Source organism: Salmo trutta, unplaced genomic scaffold, assembly GCF_901001165.1.
Source record: "Salmo trutta unplaced genomic scaffold, fSalTru1.1, whole genome shotgun sequence".
NCBI lineage: Eukaryota > Metazoa > Chordata > Actinopteri > Salmoniformes > Salmonidae > Salmo > Salmo trutta.
The window spans coordinates 1-27,372 of NW_021822409.1; the positions used below are offsets into that span (position 1 = coordinate 1).

The following is a 27,372-nucleotide window of genomic DNA, read 5'->3' on the forward strand; positions in this document are numbered from 1 at the left end:
CAGTGTAGGGAACATGCTCTGATGATCATCCAGCAGCTGGTTCTGTCCTCTAGTGGAGATGATGACATGGGAACATTACTGGGTCTGATGCACTCTGCCCCGTCGACGGAGCTACAGCTGAAAACAGACATACTACAGGTGAGACACCTACACACACACCTACACATGTTCACCAGACATACTACAGGTGAGACACACACCTACACATGTGGGGGTCGGTGCCGTTTTAAGATGAGCGAGGAACAGACTGGGCCACACTGAGTCAGGTTTGTAGGCCTCCTTACTTGCACACACTTTTTCAGTTCTGCCCACAAATGTTCTAAAGGATTGAGGTCAGGGCTATGTGATGGCCACTCCAATACCTTGACTTTGTTGTCCTTAAGCCATTTTGCCACAACTTTGGAAGTATGCTTGGGGTCATTGTCCATTTGGAAGACCCATTTGCGACCAAGCTTTAACTTCCTGACTGATGTCTTGAGATGTTGCTTCAATATATCTACATAATTTTCCTTCCTCATGACGCCATCTATTTTGTGAAGTGCACCAGTCCCTCCTGCAGCAAAGCACCCCCACAACATGATGCTGCCACCCCCGTGCTTCACGGTTGGGATGGTGTTCTTCGGCTTGCAAGCCTCCCCCTTTTTCCTCCAAACATAACGATGGGCATTATGGCCAAACAGTTCTATTTTTGTTTCATCAGACCAGAGGACATTTCTCCAAAAAGTACGATCTTTGTCCCCATGTGCAGCTGCAAATCGTAGTCTGGCTTTTTTATTACGGTTTTAGAGCAGTGGCTTCTTCCTTGCTGAGCGGACTTTCAGGTTAGGACTCGTTTTACTGTGGATATAGATACTTTTGTATCTGTTTCCTCCAGCATCTTCACAAGGTCCTTTGCTGTTGTTCTGGGATTGATTTTCACTTTTCGCACCAAAGTACGTTCATCTCTCGGAGACAGAACGCGTCTCCTTCCTGAGCGGTATGACGGCTGCGTGGTCCCATGGTGTTCATACTTGCGTACTATTGTTTGTACAGATGAACGTGGTACCTTCAGACATTTGGAAATTGCTCCCAAGGATGAATCAGACTTGTGGAGGTCTACAATTTATTTTCTGAGGTCTTGGCTGATTTCTTTTGATTTTCCCATGATGTCAAGCAAAGAGGCACTGAGTTTGAAGGAAGGCCTTGAAGTACATCCACAGGTACACCTCCAATTGACTTAAATCATGTCAATTAGCCTATCAGGAGCTTCTAAAGCCATGACATCATTTTCTGGAATTTTCCAAGCTGTTTAAAGGCACAGTCAATTTATTATATGTAAACTTCTGACCCACTGGAATTGTGATTAAGTGAAATAATCTGTCTGTAAACAATTGTTGGAAAAATGACTTGTGTCATGTACAAAGTAGATGTCCTAACCGACTTGCCGTAACTATAGTTTGTTAACAAGACATTTGTGGAGTGGTTGAAAAGCGAGTTTTAATGACTCCAACATAAGTGGATGTAAACTTCCCATTTCAACTGTACATTGTGTCAACACCACTGGGATAATGTACATTTGATGCAGCATTATGACAACTCATTGTCAAAATTTTTTATTTTATTTATTTTTTATTTATTTAAACTTTATTTAATCAGGAAGGGCTTATTGAGATTTGATATATCTTTTTCAAGAGCGTCCTGGCCAAGATAGGCAGCACCCAAGTCATTACAAAAATTACAGACAGACAACATGAATCAGACGCTGCTCTGGCACCCCAATGGTGGAACAAGCTCCCTCACGACGCCAGGACAGCGGAGTCAATCACCACCTTCCGGAGACACCTGAAACCCCACCTCTTTAAGGAATACCTGGGATAGGATAAAGTAATCCTTCTAACCCCCCCCCCCCCCCTTAAAAGATATAGATGCACTATTGTAAAGTGGTTGTTCCACTGGATATCATAAGGTGAATGCACCAATTTGTAAGTCGCTCTGGATAAGAGCGTCTGCTAAATGACATAAATGTAAATGTAAATCACTACAAGTAATCTAGTAAAAACCATAGAATTCACAAGAACAAAGAACACAATCATAAAACAGCAAATTAAAAACATTGACAGGTCAAGGAATCAATCTCAAAATCCTTCATAAATGATTTAAAAACACCAATCAGGACAAGGTCTTCCAGTTTAAAAGTATTTTGTAAGGCGTTCCAAGACGATGGCGCAGAGTACATAAAAGCCCTTTTACCAAATTCAGTTCGGACATTTGGAACAGTTAGCAGGATAAAGTCCAGCGAACGAAGAGACGACCCACCACATTTCTGAACAATAAAAATACCCAAATAAAAAGGTAGTAAACCCCAAATGGCTTTGTAAATAAAAGTATACCAGTGACTGAGCCTACGAGTGACTAGAGAAGGCCAGCCAACCCTGGTATACAAAGTGCAGTGGTGCGTAAGGGTTTTGCAGTTTAAAATAAATCTCGAAGTGCCATGGTAAAGGGTGTCAATTGATCTCAATCACTGAGCGGAAGCATTCATATATATACATTTCCCCATAGTCTAGTAAAGGCATAAATGTAGCTGAGAAAAAATAGGCCTAATTCCTAAAATAAAATCCCAACTTCAGTTAAAACAAAAAAAGTAAGTTGTTGAATATGCAATTTTAAAAGAGAGGCCTTCATCATGGTCGGGATTAACTGAGCTGGTCTTGGGTCATTGAGAAGTCTTAACACAGCCTTTAAATGCGTGGACAGAGTCCAAGATGATTTGGATGGACTCTGTCATTCCTGTAGAGTATCTTCTGTTTCCAGAAGTTTGTCAAAGTTATCAATGAAAGTGACTCCAGCAGAGCTACAGTAATATTTTAGCCTGATGTGTAATGCCAGCGGTCTGCTGAATCTTTCACACCCGCGGCCCAACGATGGTACTGGACCTGAAATGACTGGATGGTCAGGGAACAGTGGGGTTAACTGGTCAGGGAACAGTGGGGTTAACTGGTCAGGGAACAGTAACTGGTCAGGGAACAGTGGGGTTAACTGGTCAGGGAACAGTGGGGTTAACTGGTCAGGGAACAGTGGGGTTAACTGGTCAGGGAACAGTGGGGTTAACTGCCTTGTTCAGGGGCAGAACGACAGATTTGTACCTTGTCAGCTCAGGGATTTGAACTTGCAACCTTTCGGTTACTAGTCCAACGCTCTAACCACTAGGCTACCCTGCCGCCCCGGTGCTAGAATCAGTTCTTTAAAATCAATGTTTTAAATGTTCCTAGCCCTCCTGATGTCGTTCGACCCCACATGGACTAAGACTGTGTCAGCTCCCGGCATCTGTTGTAGAACAGTCGGAAGCAGCCTTGTTCTGTCCTGTACTCGTACTCCTGGGTAGAACAGTCGGAAGCAGCCTTGTTCTGTCCTGTACTCGTACTCCTGGGTAGGACAGTCGGAAGCAGCCCTGTTCTGTCCTGTACTCGTACTCCTGGGTAGAACAGTCGGAAGCAGCCTTGTTCTGTCCTGTACTCGTACTCCTGGGAAGAACAGTCGGAAGCAGCCTTGTTCTGTCCTGTACTCGTACTCCTGGGCAGGACAGTCGGAAGCAGCCTTGTTCTGTCCTGTACTCCTGGGAAGAACAGTCGGAAGCAGCCTTGTTCTGTCCTGTACTCGTACTCCTGGGCAGGACAGTCGGAAGCAGCCTTGTTCTGTCCTGTACTCGTACTCCTGGGTAGAACAGGGTTTTTGCCTTGAGAACCAAGATGTTTCTCACCATAGAGCTGCCTATACTGACAGCTGGTGAAACAGCTGGGGAGGTCTGGCCATTCTTTCGCCTCGAGTGGTTTAAAATACCCCTGGAGGACAGAAGGGTGGCGGGGCCCGATGGACCAGAGCCGGCTGTTGTTTATCTGGTAGAGACCTCCTGGGCTGGAGACGGGGTCCAGGATGAAGGAGCAGGAATCTGTTGGTCAGCAGGATGGGATTCCCCAAAAATCCATTTCAGCCCCAATGACCTGTACAGTTCATATGCTATCTGAGCTGACCCCCACTGAGTTAACCCACCCAGGGGGATTCCTGAGGAAACACTGGACACCTCTACAGTGCATAGAGACAGGCATAATATGGCTCAGAGATGTCCTTCCCTACACTTCCTATGTCTGTCTACTCTGTCTGTCTCCACTGGCCAATCTCTACTGGCCAATCTCTACTCAGTCTGTCTCTACTGGCCAATCTCTACTGGCCAATCTCTACTCTGTCTGTCTCTACTGGCCAATCTCTACTCAGTCTGTGTCTACTGGCCAATCTCTACTCTGTCTGTCTCTACTGGCCAATCTCTACTCAGTCTGTCTCTACTGGCCAATCTCTACTCAGTCTGTCTCTACTGGCCAATCTCTACTCTGTCTGTCTCCACTGGCCAATCTCTACTGGCCAATCTCTAGTCTGTCTGTCTCTACTGGCCAATCTCTACTGGCCAATCTCTACTCTGTCTGTCTCTACTGGCCAATCTCTACTCTGTCTGTCTCTACTGGCCAATCTCTACTCTGTCTGTCTCTACTGGCCAATCTCTACTCAGTCTGTCTCTACTGGCCAATCTCTACTCAGTCTGTCTCTACTGGCCAATCTCTACTCTGTCTGTCTCTACTGGCCAATCTCTAGTCTGTCTGTCTCTACTGGCCAATCTCTACTCTGTCTGTCTCTACTGGCCAATCTCTACTCTGTCTCTCTCTACTCTGTCTGTCTCTACTCTGTCTGTCTCTACTGGCCAATCTCTAGTATGTCTGTCTCTACTGGCCAATCTCTACTGGCCAATCTCTACTCTGTCTGTCTCTACTGGCCAATCTCTACTCTGTCTGTCTCTACTGGCCAATCTCTACTCTGTCTGTCTCTACTGGCCAATCTCTACTCTGTCTGTCTCTACTGGCCAATCTCTACTCTGTCTCTACTGGCCAATCTCTACTCAGTCTGTCTCTACTGGCCAATCTCTACTCTGTCTGTCTCTACTGGCCAATCTCTACTCTGTCTGTCTCTACTGGCCAATCTCTAGTCTGTCTGTCTCTACTGGCCAATCTCTACTCTGTCTGTCTCTACTGGCCAATCTCTACTCTGTCTGTCTCTACTGGCCAATCTCTACTCTGTCTGTCTCTACTGGCCAATCTCTACTCATTCTGTCTCTACTGGCCAATCTCTATTCAGTCTGTCTCTACTGGCCAATCTCTACTCTGCCTGTCTCTACTGGCCAATCTCTACTCTGTATGTCTCTACTGGCCAATCTCTACTCAGTCTGTCTCTACTGGCCAATCTCTACTCTGTCTGTCTCTACTGGCCAATCTCTACTGGCCAATCTCTACTCTGTCTCTCTCTACTCTGTCTGTCTCTACTGGCCAATCTCTACTCTGTCTGTCTCTACTGGCCAATCTCTACTCTGCCTGTCTCTACTGGCCAATCTCTACTCTGCCTGTCTCTACTGGCCAATCTCTACTCTGCCTGTCTCTACTGGCCAATCTCTACTCTGCCTGTCTCTACTGGCCAATCTCTACTCTGCCTGTCTCTACTGGCCAATCTCTACTCTGTCTGTCTCTACTGGCCAATCTCTACTGGCCAATCTCTACTCAGTCTGTCTCTACTGGCCAATCTCTACTCAGTCTGTCTCTACTGGCCAATCTCTACTCAGTCTGTCTCTACTGGCCAATCTCTACTCAGTCTGTCTCTACTGGCCAATCTCTACTCTGTATGTCTCTACTGGCCAATCTCTACTCTGTATGTCTCTACTGGCCAATCTCTACTCTGTCTGTCTCTACTGGCCAATCTCTACTCAGTCTGTCTCTACTGGCCAATCTCTACTCAGTCTGTCTCTACTGGCCAATCTCTACTGGCCAATCTCTACTCAGTCTGTCTCTACTGGCCAATCTCTACTGGCCAATCTCTACTCTGTCTGTCTGTGAACCCCCTCTTTTGGGGGCCTCTTTTGTTCCAGCCCCACACTACGTTGTCCCAAAACTGTGGGACTCAACATCCTATGTCTATTTTATAACAACATTGATCTGTTGTCCTCTCAGGCTCTCCTGGCCGTGCTGAGAGAGAGCCACCGCACGCGGACCGTCTTCCGGAAGGTTGGCGGCTTCGTGTACGTCACGTCCCTACTCGTTGCCATGGAGCGCTCGCTCTGCCAGCCGCCACGTCACGGATGGGAGAGGGCCAATCAGAACCAGGTGTTTGAACTCCTGCACACAGTCTTCTGCACGCTGACCGCTGCGATGCGGTACGAACCAGCCAACTCACACTTCTTCAGGACGGAAATCCAGTACGAAAAACTGGCAGACGCCGTCAGGTAAATGACGTTGGATAAATCGCTCATTCTGGTTTTAGCTTTTCAGGTTTGTTTTCACATTTGACCTATCCATTCAATAGAACCACAGTTTAGGCCCCAGAATTCGACCAACCACCCAAAGGAACACATTGAAAGCTGTCATTTGTGATTGGAGCTAGGTGAGGCCTTATTTGTGTGTAATAGACAAGACAGACAGACAGACAGACAGACAGACAGACAGACAGACAGACAGACAGACAGACAGACAGACAGACAGACAGACAGACAGACAGACAGACACTGCTGTTGTGACAACTGTTGATGTTAAAAGGGTTTAATAAATTGCAATGACTGTTTGCTTATCAACTTTGGATACGAGTGTCTGCTAAGTGATGACAATGTAAAGCTGAATACATTTGATTGATTGATCTTGATTGATTGATTGATTGATTGAGCCATACCCCACCACCTCCAGGCTTCTGGGTTGTTTCTCAGAAGCCAAGAAGGTTGAACCCACGGGGGTGTTCCCCTCCAACGCCCAGCCCTTCCTGAGGCTGCTGGAGGACGATGGGGTTGCAGCCGGAGCAGGGGCTGGAGACGGTGTCTGCCCTACCCTCAAACACTGCAGCAAACTCTTCATATACCTGTACAAGATGGCCACCGACTCCTTCGACAGGTACCTCGGCTACTGTCAATTACTCACTGAAACAGACTCAGTCAATTACTGAAGATTACAGTAACATTACCATTCATTTCCTGCCTGGCCGTGTGGGCTATCACCAAATAGGCTTCCTCAAACCCTAGATATTAAGGGTGGTTTTGGAGTCATTTTAACGTTCCATGGCAAACATATTCAAAGCTACTACCAAACAATTCTCCAGTAGTCTATAGTGCACTTTTCCATACTGACTTCCTATCAATCGATCTCTTCTGAGACAAACAAGCCATACCTCAATACAGCACATGGCAGTTGTACAGTCGTGACTTGGCTATACTGCCTTGTGAATGGAGAGCCTTTCTACCACACTGTTGTTGTGTAACGTACACATGCGTGTAGCTGTAGCATTAGCCTCCTGGTAGCGTGCTATAGCATTAGCCTCCTGGTAGTGTGCTGTAGCATTAGCCTCCTGGTAGTGTACTGTAGCATTAGCCTCCTGGTAGCGTGCTGTAGCATTAGCCTCCTGGTAGTGTGCTGTAGCATTAGCCTCCTGGTAGCGTGCTGTAGCATTAGCCTCCTGGTAGCGTGCTATAGCATTAGCCTCCTGGTAGCGTGCTGTAGCATTAGCCTCCTGGTAGCATACTGTAGCATTAGCCACCTGGTAGCGTGCTGTAGCATTAGCCACCTGGTAGCGTGCTATAGCATTAGCCTCCTGGTAGCGTGCTATAGCATTAGCCTCCTGGTAGCATGCTATAGCATTAGCCTCCTGGTAGCGTGCTGTAGCAGTAGCCTCCTGGTAGCGTGCTGTAGCAGTAGCCTCCTGGTAGCGTGCTGTAGCATTAGCCTCATGGTAGCGTGCGGTAGCATTAGCCTCCTGGTAGCGTGCGGTAGCATTAGCCTCCTGGTAGCGTGCTGTAGTGTGCGGTAGCATTAGCCTCCTGGTAGCGTGCTGTAGCAGTAGCGTGCTGTAGCATTAGCCTCATGGTAGCGTGCGGTAGCATTAGCCTCCTGGTAGCGTGCGGTAGCATTAGCCTCCTGGTAGCGTGCTGTAGTGTGCGGTAGCATTAGCCTCCTGGTAGCGTGCTGTAGCAGTAGCGTGCTGTAGCATTAGCCTCCTGGTAGCGTGCTGTAGCATTAGCCTCATGGTAGCGTGCTGTAGCATTAGCCTCCTGGTAGCGTGCTGTAGCAGTAGCGTGCTGTAGCATTAGCCTCCTGGTAGCGTGCTGTAGCATTAGCCTCATGGTAGCGTGCTGTAGCATTAGCCTCCTGGTAGGGTGCTGTAGCATTAGCCTCCTGGTAGCGTGCTGTAGCGTTAACCTCCTGGTAGCGTGCGGTAGCATTAACCTCCTGGTAGCGTGCTGTAGCAGTAGCCTCCTGGTAGCGTGCGGTAGCATTAACCTCCTGGTAGCGTGCGGTAGCATTAGCCTCCTGGTAGCGTGCTGTAGCATTAGCCTCCTGGTAGCGTGCTGTAGCAGTAGCCTCTTGGTAGCGTGCTGTAGCAGTAGCCTCTTGGTAGCGTGCTAGCTAGCTGTACACTGAGCTCTCTTCTCTTTCAGCCTTCTAACTAACAGCTTCCCTCCTTCGTCTCTTCTCTCTTTCTCTCTCTCCTTTAACCTTTGCGCCTGCCTGGCTATGTGTGTGTGTGTGTGTGTGTGTGTGTGTGTGTGTGTGTGTGTGTGTGTGTGTGTGTGTGCCTGGCTGTGTGTGTGCCTGCCTGGCTGTGTGTGTGTGCCTGGCTGTGTGTGTGCCTGCCTGGCTGTGTGTGTGCCTGCCTGGCTGTGTGTGTGTGTGTGTGGCTGTGTGTGTGTCTGCCTGGCTGTGTGTGTGTCTGCCTGGCTGTGTGTGTGTCTGCCTGGCTGTGTGTGTGTGCCTGGCTGTGTGTGTGTGTGCCTGGCTGTGTGTGTGTGTGTGCCTGGCTGTGTGTGTGTGTGCCTGGCTGTGTGTGTGTGTCTGCCTGGCTGTGTGTGTGTGTGCCTGGCTGTGTGTGTGTGTCTGCCTGGCTGTGTGTGTGTGTCTGCCTGGCTGTGTGTGTGTGTGTGTCTGCCTGGCTGTGTGTGTGTCTGCCTGGCTGGCTGTGTGTGTGCTGTGTTCAGTCGTTCGGAGCAGGTTCCCCCCTGCCTGACTCACGAGACCTCCCTCCCTTCCCCCTGGGGCACGCCAGCACTCGCCAGGAAGAGGTAGCTACTGCACTCTGCACTTCTCCTCCTCCTCCTCTTCCTCCTCCCCCTCCTCCTCCTCTTCCTCCTCCTCCTCTTCCTCCTCCCCTCTCCCTGCTGCTCTCCGCTCCTTTCCTTCCCCTATGTCAGCTATAGCTGCTATGTCATGCTGCTCTGAGCCTCTACTCCCTCTAAAGCACCAAATTATGTGAATTATTCTCCTCTCGTTCTCTCTCCTCTCATTTTTTTCTCTCTCTTTCATCTTTCTCTCACTTTTCTCTCTTTTCTCTCTCTCTTTTATTCTCTGTCTGCGCTGCCTCTCTCTCTCTGCTAGTTCTGCTGACACCTTCATTTCCTTCCTTTGAGCCCTCTACATTCCCCCTCTCCTCTCTGCTCTCCTCACCTCCTCCCTGCTCTGCTCTTCTCCTCTCTGCTCTTGTCTGCTCTCCTCTCCGCTCTTCTCTCTCCTCTCCTCTTCTCTGCTCTCCTCTCCTCCTCTCTGCTCTCCTCTCCTTCTCCTTGCTTTCCTCTCCTCCTCTCTCCTCCTCCTTGCTCTTCTCTCCTCTTCGCTCTCCTCTCCTCTTCTCTCCTCTCCTCCTCTCTGCTCTCCTCTCCTCTTCTCCCTGCTCTGCTCTCCTCTCCTCTTCTCCCTGCTCTCCTCTCCTCCTCTCTGCTTTCCTCTCCTTGCTGAAAACATCTCTGGTTTTCCAAAGTAAGGAGGACAGCAGCTTGGTGTGAGAGGAAGGAGGCAGAGAAATAGAGAGGCCGTGTTTCTCACTGATCATCAACTGACAAATCTACAGATAACAATGAGTAGTTGTTGAGGATGCAAGTAAATACAAAATCAGTCAGTCTGCAGTCAGTCAGTCAGTCAGTCTACAGTCAGTCAGTCTGCAGTCAGTCAGTCAGTCAGTCACTCAGTCAGTCACTCAGTCAGTCTGCAGTAAATGAGTCAGTCTGCAGTAAATGAGTCAGTCTGCAGTAAATGAGTCAGTCTGCAGTAAATGAGTCAGTCTGCAGTAAATGAGTCAGTCTACAGTCAGTCAGTCTGTCTGCAGTCAGTCAGTCTGTCTGCAGTCAGTCAGTCTGTCTGCAGTCAGTCTGCAGTCAGTCTGTCTGCAGTCACTGATGACCATAATATTCACGGAGCCGTTCAGACAGGGGGCCGCTCAGACAGGGGGCCGCTCAGACGGGGGGCCGCTCAGACGGGGGGCCGCTCAGACAGGGGGCCGCTCAGACGGGGGGCCGCTCAGACGGGGGGCCGCTCAGACGGGGGGCCGCTCAGACGGGGGGCCGCTCAGACGGGGCCGCTCAGACAGGGGGCCGCTCAGACAGGGGGCCGCTCAGACAGGGGGCCGCTCCGACAGGGGGCCGCTCCGACAGGGGGCCGCTCCGACAGGGGGCCGCTCAGACAGGGGGCCGCTCAGACGGGGCCGCTCAGACAGGGGGCCGCTCAGACAGGGGGCCGCTCAGACAGGGGGCCGTTCAGACACGGATTTGTGAAGTGAGCATCTAATTCTAATCCAGTTAGTCGTCTACAGATGAACTCTAAACTGACTGACCTTTAACCTCTCCTGTATTTCATCTCTAAACTGACTGACCTTTAACCTCCTGTGTTTCATCTCTAAACTGACTGACCTTTAACCTCATCTGTGTTTCATCTCTAAACTGACTGATTTAACCTCTCCTGTGTTTCATCTCTAAACTGACTGACCTTTAACCTCTCCTGTGTTTCATCTCTAAACTGACTGACCTTTAACCTCTCCTGTATTTCATCTCTAAACTGACTGACCTTTAACCTCCTGTGTTTCATCTCTAAACTGACTGACCTTTAACCTCATCTGTGTTTCATCTCTAAACTGACTGATTTAACCTCTCCTGTGTTTCATCTCTAAACTGACTGACCTTTAACCTCTCCTGTGTTTCATCTCTAAACTGACTGACCTTTAACCTCTCCTGTGTTTCATCTCTAAACTGACTGACCTTTAACCTCTCCTGTGTTTCATCTCTAAACTGACTGACCTTTAACCTCTCCTGTGTTTCATCTCTAAACTGACTGACCTTTAACCTCTCCTGTGTTTCATCTCTAAACTGACTGACCTTTAACCTCTCCTGTGTTTCATCTCTAAACTGACTGACCTTTAACCTCTCCTGTGTTTCATCTCTAAACTGACTGACCCTTTAACCTCTCCTGTGTTTCATCTCTAAACTGACTGACCTTTAACCTCTCCTGTGTTTCATCTCTAAACTGACTGACCCTTTAACCTCTCCTGTGTTTCATCTCTAAACTGACTGACCCTTTAACCTCTCCTGTGTTTCATCTCTAAACTGACTGACCTTTAACCTCTCCTGTGTTTCATCTCTAAACTGACTGACCTTTAACCTCTCCTGTATTTCATCTCATCCCGCTTTTATTTAACGGAGGCAGTGCACATGAATCAACATTTGGGTGAAAATCTCAGATCATAATCCCTTTGAAAGGAGAGATTATAATATATGTCCTGCTTTAATTTGGACTCAACCCCACAATGTTTTGGTAACTCTTTATGTGGATATTTCCCAATAGAACCATCCAGGGTTTCACGTTTCACTAACTGTCAACAACTCGACAGGCACGGCTACCAGGGCACATCGGGACCCCCTGCGGGCGTCAGAGCCCTAACAGACCTCAACCTGAAACTACACCTGGCCAACTCTTCCTCCTCCTCCTCCTCGTCGGACTCGGTGGTCATCCACCCGGGGGCGGGGCTGGCCATGCTGGACCTGCTGGCCTCCGTTAGCTCCGACAGCCAACCAGAGGTAAGTAAACAACAGGAAGGCACACCCACTTCCTGTGTAGTGGCTTCAGGATGAACGATTGAATGAATGTCTTCCTGTTTTCTCCTGGGGAAAAAAAGGACTTTCTCTCAGTGATGCTAGTCGGTCCAATGGAATAAAGTTTACTTCCTCTTTAGTCTCAACTGAGGTGAATGAGGAACAAACCTTGTTCGGCTCTCCTTGTACAAGAGTTCCATTTCCTGCTAAGAACTGAATATCTCTGAATGTCTGAGTATCTTCCTTGTTCAGCTGAATCTCAACAACACTAGTCCAGAGAAATAAATCTTAACCCTCCCTACCCAGCATGCCCAGGACCTCCAGCTAGCAGTAGCTAACATCCTGCAGCTGCTGGTCCACAGTGAGAGAAACCAGCAGATACTGTGTGAAGCAGGTCTACACAGCAGACTACTGCAGCGCTGCAGCCTGGCCCTGGGAGACGAGGAACATCCCTTACACCCGCCGCTGCAGAGGATGTTTGAGAGGCTGGCCTCACAGGCCCTGCAGCCTATGGTCTTGAGGTGAGGGAGACACACTCTCTCTCTGTCTCTGTCTCTCTGTCTCTGTCTTTCCTCCCCCTTCTCTCGCTGTCTCTCTGTCTCCCTCCTCTCTCTCTGTCTCTCTGTCTCTGTCTTTCCCCCCCTTCTCTCGCTGTCTCCCCACCTCTCTCTCTGTGTCCCCCCCTCTCTCCCCCTCTCGGTGTCTCTCTCTCTCTCTCTCTCTCGGTCTCTCTCTCTATCTGTCTCTCCCTCCCTCCCTCACTCACTCCCACTTTCTCTTTGTCATAATAATGATGGTTATAAGAGAAGAAAGACTTCAGGTTTTGTGTTTGATCATTGATTATTTTTATGTAGCATACAGTAGGTAATATTGTCTCCCTGATCAAATCAATCACAAAAATCGAATACTTCCAAGAGACGTAGTTACCCTGCATGTCGACCGAGAGACGTAGTTACCCTGCATGTCGACCGAGAGACGTAGTTACCCTGCATGTCGTCCATGTTGTTTCTCCCCGTGCGTTTTCTCTTTCTCTCTCTTACCCTCTATCTGCTGTTGTTTCTCCCCCACAGAGAGTTCCTCCGGCTGGGTAACCCTCTAAACTGTGGAGCCTGGGACATAAAGCTGCTGAAACAGTACCGCGTCCACAAACCCTCCTCCCTTAGCTACGACGCAGAGATGAGAAGTAAGACACCGCTCTCAATGTTGAGCAGAACCTGAGTCACAATACCGTTACTGGCTGTGATACCATCTCTTCATCACAGGTCCATCAACTACGATGGAATCCTAACCATGCCAATGCAGTACAGCTCCGCTTGGTTCAGCTCGGCTTGGTTCAGCTCGGCTTGGTTCAGCTCGGCTTGGTTCAGCTCCGCTTGGTTCAGCTCGGCTTGGTTCAGCTCGGCTTGGTTCAGCTCGGCTTGGTTCTATTCAGTAGTATGACAAGACGAGAGTTTTCTCCAGGGGAGAGGCAGACAGGCAGGCAGGCAGCTTGAAAAGGCCAACAATTGGCAAAAAAAACCTCCATCTTTTTAGTCCGATCGGAGTCTGAGCCCGTCCAACCTGAGGAAAATCTGTTAGAAGATATGGACAAAATTTCACAATCTTAATTCCCCATCAGGCTCAATTCCACAGCCCCTCGTTCATTTCCTGTAAACTGCCAGTAACTGCCAGAGTCAGGAAGATTACGTTGTTCAAACTAATGTTCATGTTTGATTCATGTTGTCTGTCTATTTAGTAAGGGAATGTTTGCAATGTGGTTATTTTATTTAGCAGTAACATCAATCTCTAAATTGTTCTCTTCTCACTGTGATGGGATATTAACCAAAGGCACATAATTTACTCTCAGGGACTGTTTCTATATCTAACCATGACATCCTTCCTCTGACTGTTTCTATATCTAACCATGACATCCTTCCTCTGACTGTTTCTATATCTAACCATGACATCCTTCCTCTATTCTGACTGTTTCTATATCTAACCATGACATCCTTCCTCTATTCTGACTGTTTCTATATCTAACCATGACATCCTTCCTCTATTCTGACTGTTTCTATATCTAACCATGACATCCTTCCTCTATTCTGACTGTTTCTATATCTAACCATGACATCCTTCCTCTATTCTGACTGTTTCTATATCTAACCATGACATCCTTCCTCTGACTGTTTCTATATCTAACCATGACATCCTTCCTCTATTCTGACTGTTTCTATATCTAACCATGACATCCTTCCTCTATTCTGACTGTTTCTATATCTAACCATAACATCCTTCCTCTGACTGTTTCTATGTCTAACCATGACATCCTTCCTCTATTCTGACTGTTTCTATATCTAACCATGACATCCTTCCTCTATTCTGACTGTTTCTATATCTAACCATGACATCCTTCCTCTATTCTGACTGTTTCTATATCTAACCATGACACCCTTCCTCTATTCTGACTGTTTCTATATCTAACCATGACATCCTTCCTCTGACTGTTTCTATATCTAACCATAACATCCTTCCTCTGACTGTTTCTATATCTAACCATGACATCCTTCCTCTATTCTGACTGTTTCTATATCTAACCATAACATCCTTCCTCTATTCTGACTGTTTCTATATCTAACCATGACATCCTTCCTCTATTCTGACTGTTTCTATATCTAACCATGACATCCTTCCTCTATTCTGACTGTTTCTATATCTAACCATAACATCCTTCCTCTATTCTGACTGTTTCTATATCTAACCATGACATCCTTCCTCTGACTGTTTCTATATCTAACCATGACATCCTTCCTCTGACAGTTTCTATATCTAACCATGACATCCTTCCTCTATTCTGACTGTTTCTATATCTAACCATAACATCCTTCCTCTGACTGTTTCTATATCTAACCATAACATCCTTCCTCTGACTGTTTCTATATCTAACCATGACATCCTTCCTCTGACTGTTTCTATATCTAACCATGACATCCTTCCTCTATTCTGACTGTTTCTATATCTAACCATGACATCCTTCCTCTATTCTGACTGTTTCTATATCTAACCATGACATCCTTCCTCTATTCTGACTGTTTCTATATCTAACCATAACATCCTTCCTCTGACTGTTTCTATATCTAACCATAACATCCTTCCTCTATTCTGACTGTTTCTATATCTAACCATAACATCCTTCCTCTATTCTGACTGTTTCTATATCTAACCATGACATCCTTCCTCTGACTGTTTCTATATCTAACCATGACATCCTTCCTCTATTCTGACTGTTTCTATATCTAACCATGACATCCTTCCTCTATTCTGACTGTTTCTATATCTAACCATGACATCCTTCCTCTATTCTGACTGTTTCTATATCTAACCATGACATCCTTCCTCTGACTGTTTCTATATCTAACCATGACATCCTTCCTCTATTCTGACTGTTTCTATATCTAACCATGACATCCTTCCTCTATTCTGACTGTTTCTATATCTAACCATGACATCCTTCCTCTGACTGTTTCTATATCTAACCATGACATCCTTCCTCTATTCTGACTGTTTCTATATCTAACCATGACATCCTTCCTCTATTCTGACTGTTTCTATATCTAACCATGACATCCTTCCTCTATTCTGACTGTTTCTATATCTAACCATAACATCCTTCCTCTATTCTGACTGTTTCTATATCTAACCATGACATCCTTCCTCTATTCTGACTGTTTCTATATCTAACCATAACATCCTTCCTCTATTCTGACTGTTTCTATATCTAACCATGACATCCTTCCTCTATTCTGACTGTTTCTATATCTAACCATGACATCCTTCCTCTGACTGTTTCTATATCTAACCATGACATCCTTCCTCTATTCTGACTGTTTCTATATCTAACCATAACATCCTTCCTCTGACTGTTTCTATATCTAACCATGACATCCTTCCTCTGACTGTTTCTATATCTAACCATAACATCCTTCCTCTATTCTGACTGTTTCTATATCTAACCATAACACCCTTCCTCTATTCTGACTGTTTCTATATCTAACCATAACATCCTTCCTCTGACTGTTTCTATATCTAACCATGACATCCTTCCTCTGACTGTTTCTATATCTAACCATGACATCCTTCCTCTATTCTGACTGTTTCTATATCTAACCATAACACCCTTCCTCTATTCTGACTGTTTCTATATCTAACCATGACATCCTTCCTCTATTCTGACTGTTTCTATATCTAACCATGACATCCTTCCTCTGACTGTTTCTATATCTAACCATGACATCCTTCCTCTATTCTGACTGTTTCTATATCTAACCATAACATCCTTCCTCTATTCTGACTGTTTCTATATCTAACCATGACATCCTTCCTCTATTCTGACTGTTTCTATATCTAACCATGACATCCTTCCTCTATTCTGACTGTTTCTATATCTAACCATGACATCCTTCCTCTGACTGTTTCTATATCTAACCATAACATCCTTCCTCTGACTGTTTCTATATCTAACCATGACATCCTTCCTCTGACTGTTTCTATATCTAACCATGACATCCTTCCTCTATTCTGACTGTTTCTATATCTAACCATGACATCCTTCCTCTGACTGTTTCTATATCTAACCATGACACCCTTCCTCTATTCTGACTGTTTCTATATCTAACCATGACATCCTTCCTCTGACTGTTTCTATATCTAACCATAACATCCTTCCTCTATTCTGACTGTTTCTATATCTAACCATAACATCCTTCCTCTGACTGTTTCTATATCTAACCATGACATCCTTCCTCTGACTGTTTCTATATCTAACCATGACATCCTTCCTCTGACTGTTTCTATATCTAACCATGACATCCTTCCTCTATTCTGACTGTTTCTATATCTAACCATGACATCCTTCCTCTGACTGTTTCTATATCTAACCATGACATCCTTCCTCTATTCTGACTGTTTCTATATCTAACCATAACATCCTTCCTCTGACTGTTTCTATATCTAACCATGACATCCTTCCTCTGACTGTTTCTATATCTAACCATGACATCCTTCCTCTATTCTGACTGTTTCTATATCTAACCATAACACCCTTCCTCTATTCTGACTGTTTCTATATCTAACCATGACATCCTTCCTCTGACTGTTTCTATATCTAACCATGACATCCTTCCTCTATTCTGACTGTTTCTATATCTAACCATGACATCCTTCCTCTATTCTGACTGTTTCTATATCTAACCATGACATCCTTCCTCTGACTGTTTCTATATCTAACCATGACATCCTTCCTCTATTCTGACTGTTTCTATATCTAACCATGACATCCTTCCTCTATTCTGACTGTTTCTATATCTAACCATGACATCCTTCCTCTATTCTGACTGTTTCTATATCTAACCATGACATCCTTCCTCTGACTGTTTCTATATCTAACCATGACATCCTTCCTCTATTCTGACTGTTTCTATATCTAACCATGACATCCTTCCTCTATTCTGACTGTTTCTATATCTAACCATAACATCCTTCCTCTGACTGTTTCTATATCTAACCATGACATCCTTCCTCTATTCTGACTGTTTCTATATCTAACCATGACATCCTTCCTCTATTCTGACTGTTTCTATATCTAACCATGACATCCTTCCTCTGACTGTTTCTATATCTAACCATGACATCCTTCCTCTATTCTGACTGTTTCTATATCTAACCATGACATCCTTCCTCTATTCTGACTGTTTCTATATCTAACCATGACATCCTTCCTCTATTCTGACTGTTTCTATATCTAACCATAACATCCTTCCTCTATTCTGACTGTTTCTATATCTAACCATGACATCCTTCCTCTGACTGTTTCTATATCTAACCATGACATCCTTCCTCTGACTGTTTCTTTATCTAACCATAACATCCTTCCTCTCTTAATGTAATATGATATGAAATGACTCAATTGCTTCAGATATCCAACATTCCGGCACATAGAATATCACCTCAGTTATTTTATCGTGTCTGTGTTTTTAGAAATAGCATGTAGTGAACCGGGCTGTAGTGAACCCGGGCTGTAGTGAACCGGGCTGTAGTGACCTGGGTTGTAGTGAACCGGGCTGTAAGTGTCTGTACCACAAGAAGCATGGTGGTGTGTATTAACATTTCATCTCTTGTCCTACAGACTCTATGACCATGTGGATGGTCCTCACAGTGGGTTAGGGTTAGCTGACCTCTTAACCTCTCTCTATCCGCCTCTCTACGACAGACTCTATGACCATGTCCATGGAGGGTTGCTTCGGTCCGGACAGCGTGTTCGCACCAGTCGGTGAGGACAATGGTCAGTACCGGATCAGCCGAAGCCTGGTGCGCTCGGCCGAGGGTTCCACCGTGCCGCTGACACGCGTCAAATGCCTGGTTTCCATGACAACGCCCCACGACATCCGCCTCCACGGCTCACAGCTCACGCCAGCCTTCGTGGAGTTCGACACCTCGCTGGAGGGCTTCGGGTAAGGAGACGCACACACAGTCGCGTAAACACACAGTCGCGTAAACACACAGTCGCGTAAACACACAGTCGCGTAAACACACAGTCGCGTAAACACACAGTCGCGTAAACACACAGCCGTAAGCACACAGCCGTAAGCACACAGTTGTGTAAACACACAGCCGTAAACACAGGGCTTTGGGGAAACACGCATTCCTTTTTTCACTGTTATCTCTGGATGCAAATTTCCCAGAAATATTCCCAAAATAAGCAGGTTATCCAGAAATGTCTCCCTGCGTTTCCCCGTCTGATTCTGGGAATCCTCCAACCGGGATTTCTGGAAAACTTTGGGGAAAGTTATCGTACTTTTGCAACCCTACTGTCGTCAATTGCACTTTTGGGACTATTCTGTTTTTCACAAGCCAGATTTTAGGATGCTGAGAGGTTTAGTACTTCAGCTTTCCTTTTCTGTTCAGTCACCTGTCTCTGTTACAGCGGGGCGGGGTATTCTCTCCACCTGTCTCTGGATAGACAGATTATTTCACTGTATCATAATTCCCGTGGGTCAGAAGTTTACATACACTAAATTGACTGTGCCTTTTAAACAGCTTGGAAGATTCCAGAAAATTATGCCATGGCTTTAGTAGCTTCTGATAGGCTAATTGACATCATTTGAGTCAATTAGAGGTGTACCTGTGGATGTATTTCAAGGACTACCTTCAAACTCAGTGCCGCTCTCTCCACTGGCTTCCAGTTGAAGCTCGCATCCGCTACAAGTCCATGGTGCTTGCCTACGGAGCTGTGAGGGGAACGGCACCTCCGTACCTTCAGGCTCTGATCAGTTCCTACACCCAAACAAGGGCACTGCGTTCATCCACCTCTGGCCTGCTCGCCTCCCTACCTCTGAGGAAGCACAGTTCCCGCTCAGCCCAGTCAAAACTGTTCGCCGCTCTGGCACCCCAATGGTGGAACAAGCTCCCTCACGATGCCAGGACAGCGGAGTCAATCACCACCTTCCGGAGACACCTGAAACCCCACCTCTTTAAGGAATACCTGGGATAGGATAAAGTAATCCTTCTAACCCCCCCCCCCCTTTAAAAGATTTAGATGCACTATTGTAAAGTGGTTGCTCTACTGGATATTATAGGTGAATGCACCAATTTGTAAGTCGCTCTGGATAAGAGCGTCTGCTAAATGACTTAAATGTAAATGTAAATGTTTGCTTGACATCATGGGAAAATCAAAAGAAGTCAACCAAGACCTCAGAAAACAAATTGTAGACCTCCACGAGTCTGGTTCATCCTTGGGAGCAATTTCCAAATGCCTGAAGGTACCACGTTTATCTGTACAAACAAGCGTACACAAGTATAAACACCATGGGACCACGCAGCCGTCATACCGCTCAGGAAGGAGACGCGTTCTGTCTCCGAGAGATGAACGTACTTTGGTGCGAAAAGTGAAAATCAATCCCAGAACAACAGCAAAGGACCTTGTGAAGATGCTGGAGGAAACAGATACAAAAGTATCTATATCCACAGTAAAACGAGTCCTAACCTGAAAGTCCGCTCAGCAAGGAAGAAGCCACTGCTCCAAAACCGCCATAAAAAACCCAGACTACGGTTTGCAGCTGCACATGGGGACAAATATCGTACTTTTTGGAAAAATGTCCTCTGAACTGATGAAACAAAAATAGAACTGTTTGGCCATAATGACCATTGTTATGTTTGGAGGAAAAAGGGGGATCCTTGCAAGTTGAAGAACACCATCCCAACCGTGAAGCACGGGGGTGGCAGCATCATGTTGTGATGGTGCTTTGCTGCAGGAGGGACTGGTGCAAAATTTACCCAACTTATTGTGGGAAGCTTGTGGAAGGCTACCTGAAACGTTTGACCCAAGTTAAATAATTAAAGGCAATGCTACCAAATACTAATTGAGTGTATGTAAACTTCTGACCTCCTAGGAATGTGATGAAAGAAATAAAAGCTGAAATAAATCATTCTGTCTACTATTATTCTGACATTTCACATTCTTAAAATAAAGTGGTGATCCTAACTGACCTAAGCCAGGGAGTTTTTACTAGGATTAAATGTCAGGAATTGTGAAAAACTGAGTTTAAATGTATTTGACTTCAACTGTATACACACACACACACACACACACACACACCATCCTTCCCCCATCTGTCACTCTGAAATATTAATGCCACAGCCCCTGTTAGGACAGACAAGGTACAGCTGTTTAGTCTGCTGTGTTCTGGGGTTGGTCTGTCACAACACACCCAGAACCAGTCAGTATGGGTCTCACAACACACCCAGAACCAGTCAATATGGGTCTCACAACACACCCAGAACCAGTCAGTATGGGTCTCACAACACACCCAGAACCAGTCAGTATGGGTCTCACAACACACCCAGAACCGGTCAGTATGGGTCTCACAACACACCCAGAACCGGTCAGTATGGGTCTCACAACACACCCAGAACCGGTCAGTATGGGTCTCACAACACACCCAGAACCGGTCAGTATGGGTCTCACAACACACCCAGAACCGGTCAGTATGGGTCTCACAACACCAGTTGTAGCCAGGATAACGGTGGTGTTTCTGTAGCCAGGGTAACGGTGGTGTTTCTGTAGCCAGGGTAACGGTGGTGTTTCTGTAGCCAGGATAACGGTGGTGTTTCTGTAGCCAGGGTAACGGTGGTGTTTCTGTAGCCAGGGTAACGGTGGTGATGGAGCCTGGAAGCAGTATCTCAACGCTCCATTATAAAAACTACATTCAAAAGTTGTTTTATTAAATAAATAAAAATCTAATTGCATGGTATATCCTTGTAGGTAAAAATGTCACAAGGATAAAAAAAAATATTTTTTCATTTTTTGGTTAATTTAATTTAACACTTCTTTTACCAGGTAAATTGACTGAGAAGACATTCTTAGTTACAGCAATGACCTGGGGAATAGTTACAGGGGAGAGGAGGGGGATGAATGAGACCATTTGTAAACTGGGGATGATTAGGTGGCCATGATTATATGAGGACCAGATTGGGAATTGAATTGAATTACGTTTAGACAAATCTTTTTCATTGTTAAAATAGCCATACAATTTCGTTTTTCTCCAAAAATGAACACTGACTCAAGTAATGGAACACTAGCGTCCGTAAGGAGATCTGAATATTGGATTAGCTGTGCCAATCACTACCTCCAATCACTACCTCTATATGCTAGATGAAATAGGATGTATCAATATGTTCTTCTTTCTAGGTGTCTGTTCCTGCCTAGCCTGGCCCCTCACAACGCCCCCTCTAACAATGCAAACACAGGAGGAGTCAGCGATGGAGCCGTGGTCTCTGGGATTGGAGCAGGTCAGTATCACTCCAACATAAAGTTAGCCTAGTCTTCATCCCCTAGCTAGCAGGTCAGTATCACTACAACATAAAGTTAGCCTAGTCTTCATCCCTAGCTAGCAGGTCAGTATCACTACAACATAAAGTTAGCCTAGTCTTCATCCCCTAGCTAGCAGGTCAGTATCACTACAACATAAAGTTAGCCTAGTCTTCATCCCCTAGCTAGCAGGTCAGTATCACTACAACATAAAGTTAGACTAGTCTTCATCCCCTAGCTAGCAGGTCAGTATCACTCACTACAACATAAAGTTAGCCTAGTCTTCATCCCCTAGCTAGCAGGTCAGTATCACTACAACATAAAGTTAGCCTAGTCTTCATCCCCTAGCTAGCAGGTCAGTATCACTACAACATAAAGTTAGCCTAGTCTTCATCCCCTAGCTAGCAGGTCAGTATCACTACAACATAAAGTTAGCCTATTCTTCATCCCCTAGCTAGCAGGTCAGTATCACTACAACATAAAGTTAGCCTAGTCTTCATCCCCTAGCTAGCAGGTCAGTATCACTACAACATAAAGTTAGCCTAGTCTTCATCCCCTAGCTAGCAGGTCAGTATCACTACAACATAAAGTTAGCCTAGTCTTCATCCCCTAGCTAGCAGGTCAGTATCACTACAACATAAAGTTAGCCTAGTCTTCATCCCTAGCTAGCAGGTCAGTATCACTACAACATAAAGTTAGCCTAGTCTTCATCCCCTAGCTAGCAGGTCAGTATCACTACAACATAAAGTTAGCCTAGTCTTCATCCCCTAGCTAGCAGGTCAGTATCACTACAACATAAAGTTAGCCTAGTCTTCATCCCCTAGCTAGCAGGTCAGTATCACTACAACAATAAAGTTAGCCTAGTCTTCATCCCCTAGCTAGCAGGTCAGTATCACTACAACATAAAGTTAGCCTAGTCTTCATCCCCTAGCTAGCAGGTCAGTATCACTACAACATAAAGTTAGCCTAGTCTTCATCCCCTAGCTAGCAGGTCAGTATCACTACAACATAAAGTTAGCCTAGTCTTCATCCCCTAGCTAGCAGGTCAGTATCACTACAACATAAAGTTAGCCTCGTCTTCATCCCCTAGCTAGCAGGTCAGTATCACTACAACATAAAGTTAGCCTAGTCTTCATCCCCTAGCTAGCAGGTCAGTATCACTACAACATAAAGTTAGCCCTAGTCCTTCCCCTAGCTAGCAGGTCAGTATCACTACAACATAAAGTTAGCCTAGTCTTCATCCCCTAGCTAGCAGGTCAGTATCACTACAACATAAAGTTAGCCTCGTCTTCATCCCCAAGCCTGCAGGTCAGTATCACTACAACATAAAGTTAGCCTAGTCTTCATCCCCTAGCTAGCAGGTCAGTATCACTACAACACATAAAGTTAGCCTAGTCTTCATCCCCTAGCTAGCAGGTCAGTATCACTACAACATAAAGTTAGCCTAGTCATTCATCCCCTAGCTAGCAGGTCAGTATCACTACAACATAAAGTTAGCCTAGTCTTCATCCCCTAGCTAGCAGGTCAGTATCAACTACAACATAAAGTTAGCCTAGTCTTCATCCCCTAGCTAGCAGGTCAGTATCACTACAACATAAAGTTAGCCTAGTCTTCATCCCCTAGCTAGCAGGTCAGTATCACTACAACATAAAGTTAGCCTAGTCTTCATCCCCTAGCTAGCAGGTCAGTATCACTACAACATAAAGTTAGCCTAGTCTTCATCCCCTAGCTAGCATCCTCCCTCTTCGCATTTCCTCTCCTCTGATCAGTGGGATTGGAGCAGGTCAGTATTATTATTTGTTTTATAATATATATTTTGGATGGGTTGATCAGCTTTAATATTGTAGATAGATTGTGTGAGAGGTCTATCGCTTTAATATTTAATCATTTCTGCCCTCAGAATTCATATTCATTATATAATTAGACCTGTTTAATTTTGTCTGGCTTGCCGTTCCAAATGAAATTGAATATTTTTTTTCTCATATAATTTCTAAAAACAGGTCACCAGGTGTAGATAAGACCGTAGGTAAACTGGGATACTATGAACAACCACCATATGAATGGAGTCTTGTATTGCTTGTAGATATTAATAAATATTATATACAGAACCAGTCAACAGTTTGGACACACCTACTCATTCTAGGGTTTTTCTTTATTTTAACTATTTTAAACACAAACTGTAGTGCATATATTACAAATGTCCTAATGTCCACTTAGAAATATCATATATATATATATATATATATGCGCACTACAGTTCAAAAGTTTGGGGTCACTTAGAAATGTCCTTGTTTAGAAAGAAAAGCGCATTTTTTGTATATATATTTATAGACCTCCACTCCACCCTCTCTTCCTATCTCCTTTCCTCCACCCTCTCTCCTCCCTCCTCTCCTTTCCTCCACCCTCTCTCCTACCTCAGCATCCTGTCCTCTCTGACCCAAATAGCAGTAGTATGACGTCATTTAGGGCGAGTTTATGTATCTAACCAGTCTGGTTCCTCCCAGTCTGCCCGGTAACCTACAGCCCATCCAGGCCCTTGTTGTCCCCATCACATACTGTACAGCTCATATCCTCTATGGACCTAAAGAAATAGTAAATAATAGATTGTATGACCTCATCATTCATGTACCGACCCAGACGCTAAAATCAGTTATCCAGAGGGTATACACAGCTCAGCCCCTCTCTCTCTCTCTCTCTCTCTCTCTCTCTCTCTCTCTCTCTCTCTCTCTCTCTCTTTTTCTTCCCTCTCTCTCTTTCTTCTTTCTCTCTTCCCTCTCTCTCTAATCTCTCTTCCCTCCTCTTCATCACTCCCTCTCCCCACTCCCTTTCTCCTCTCCCCCACTCCGTCTCTCCACTTTCCCACTCCATCTCTCCTCTTCTCCACTCCGTCTCTCTCCTCCTCTCCCCCACCTTCTCTCTCCTTCTCTCCTCTCCCTTTAATCCTCATGTATGAAGTATGCGGTCATCGGTGGTTAATTAATTTAACCAGTCTCTCCCTCCCTCCCTCCCCCTCTGTAGGAGAGCGTCTGTTCCCCCCTCCGTCGGGGCTGACTTACTCTACGTGGTTCTGTGTGGAGCGGTTCAGCTCTGCCCCCCACACCCACCCTGTCCGTCTGCTGAAGGTGGTCCGACGTGCCACTTCCTCAGAGCAACACTACGTTTGTCTGGCCGTGGTTCTGTCTGCTAAAGACCGGTCCCTGACGGTGTCTACCAAGGAGGAACTGCTGCAGAGCTACGGTAAACACACACACACACACACACACATGCTCTAACCCAAACACAAATGTTGTTCCTCGTTAACCTGGTTAGAGGTTTGTAAACCAGATGAATAATCTAGTAAAGATGACTTCTGGAATCCCTTCTTTTCCCCCAGATTAGTTCTCTCTCCTCTTAACTAAATACTGGCATTAAAGCCATCCTGCTCTGGTCGATGCAAAGCATCCAGCCCTAGCACCACCACTACCACCACTACCACCACCACTACCACTACCACCACCACCACCACCACTACCACCACCACTACCACCACCACTACCACCACCACCACTACCACCACCACCACTACCACCACCTACCACCACCTACCACCACTACCACCACCTACCACCACCACCTACCACTACCACCACCCCTACCACCACCACCACTACCACCACCACCTACCACTACCACCACCCCTACCACCACCCCTACCACTACTACTACCACCACCACTACCACTACTACTACCACCACCACTACCACCACCACCTACCACTACCACCACCCCTACCACCACCCCTACCACTACTACTACCACCACCACTACCACCACCACCTACCACTACCACCACCCCTACCACCACCACCTACCACTACCACCACCCCTACCACTACCACCACCACCACTACCACTACCACCACCACCCCTACCACTACCACTACCACCACCACCACTACCACTACCACCACCACCACTACCACCACCACCACCACTACCACCACCTACCACTACCACCACCACTACCACCACCACTACCACCACCCCTACCACCACCACCTACCACTACCACCACCACTACCACCACCCCTACCACCACCCCTACCACTACCACCACTACCACTACCACCACCACTACTACCTACCACCACCACTACCACCACCACCACCACCACCACCACTACCACCACCACTACCACCACCACCACCACCACCACTACCACCACCACCACCACCACTACCACCACCTACTACCACCACAACACTACCACCACCCCTACCACCACTACCACCACCTACTACTACCACCACCACCACCACAACACTACCACCACCACTACCACCACCTACTACCACCACTACCACCACCACCACCACTACCACCACCTACTACCACCACTACCACCACCACCACCACAACACCACCACCACCACTACCACCACCTACTACCACCACTACCACCACCACCACCACTACTACCACCACCCTCAGAACACTAACACAGCCTTTTTACTTTTTACAAGTTTTGGTAATGTTTGTACGCTATTTGTCTTCCTCACCCTGATTTGGAAAACGTTCTATTTCCCTCTGAATCACAGACAGATACCCCAACCCCCATAATCCATCTGAAACAGTATATAACCCCCATAACCCATCTGAAGCATTATATAACCCCCATAATCCATCTGAAACAGTATATAACCCCCATAACCCATCTGAAGCATTATATAACCCCCATAATCCATCTGAAACAGTATATAACCCCCATAACCCAAACACACTTTAGACCCATCTGAAACATTATATAACCCATCTGAAACATTATATAACCCCCATAACCCATCTGAAACAGTATATAACCCCCATAACCCATCTGAAACAGTATATAACCCCCATAATCCATCTGAAACAGTATATAACCCCCATAACCCATCTGAAACAGTATATAACCCCCATAACCCATCTGAAACAGTATATAACCCCCATAACCCATCTGAAACAGTATATAACCCCCATAACCCATCTGAAACAGTATATAACCCCCATAACCCATCTGAAACAGTATATAACCCCCATAACCCATCTGAAATATTATATAACCCCCATAACCCATCTGAAACATTATATAACCCCCATAACCCATCTGAAACAGTATATAACCCCCATAACCCAAACACACTTTAAACCCATCTGAAACATTATATAACCCCCATAACCCATCTGAAACAGTATATAACCCCCATAACCCAAACACACTTTAAACCCATCTGAAACAGTATATAACCCCCGTAACCAATATTTAACAGTATATAACCCCCATAACCCATCTCTGGATAAGAGCATCTGCTAAATGACGTAAATGTAATTGAAACAGTATATAACCCCCATAACCCAAACACACTTTAAACCCATATTTAACATTATACAGCATTATGGTGACATCTCTATCTACCTCCCCCTCAACAGTGGATGATTTCAGCGAGGAGTCTTCGTTCTTCGAGGTTCTGCCGTGCTGCGCCAGGTTCCGCTGCGGAGAGCTGATCGGAGAGGGCCAGTGGCACCACCTGCTGTTAGTCATGAGTAAAGGCATGTTGAAGAACAGCATGGCCACGCTGTACATCGACGGACAACTGGTCCAAACCACCAAG

General features: G+C 45.9%; 1 protein-coding gene across 1 annotated transcript; it reads left to right on the forward strand.

Moving 5' to 3' along the window:
• Positions 1-6: 6 nt before the first annotated feature.
• LOC115182241 (WD repeat and FYVE domain-containing protein 3) lies at positions 7-27,372 on the forward strand (the record flags this gene model as incomplete). Its single annotated transcript, XM_029743868.1, has 11 exons — positions 7-138; positions 6,024-6,295; positions 6,750-6,950; positions 9,026-9,109; positions 11,701-11,887; positions 12,209-12,423; positions 12,973-13,085; positions 18,147-18,387; positions 21,624-21,724; positions 24,762-24,980; positions 27,191-27,372. Coding segments are annotated over exons 1-11 (1,932 nt in total), but the record flags the coding sequence as incomplete, so codon positions are not given.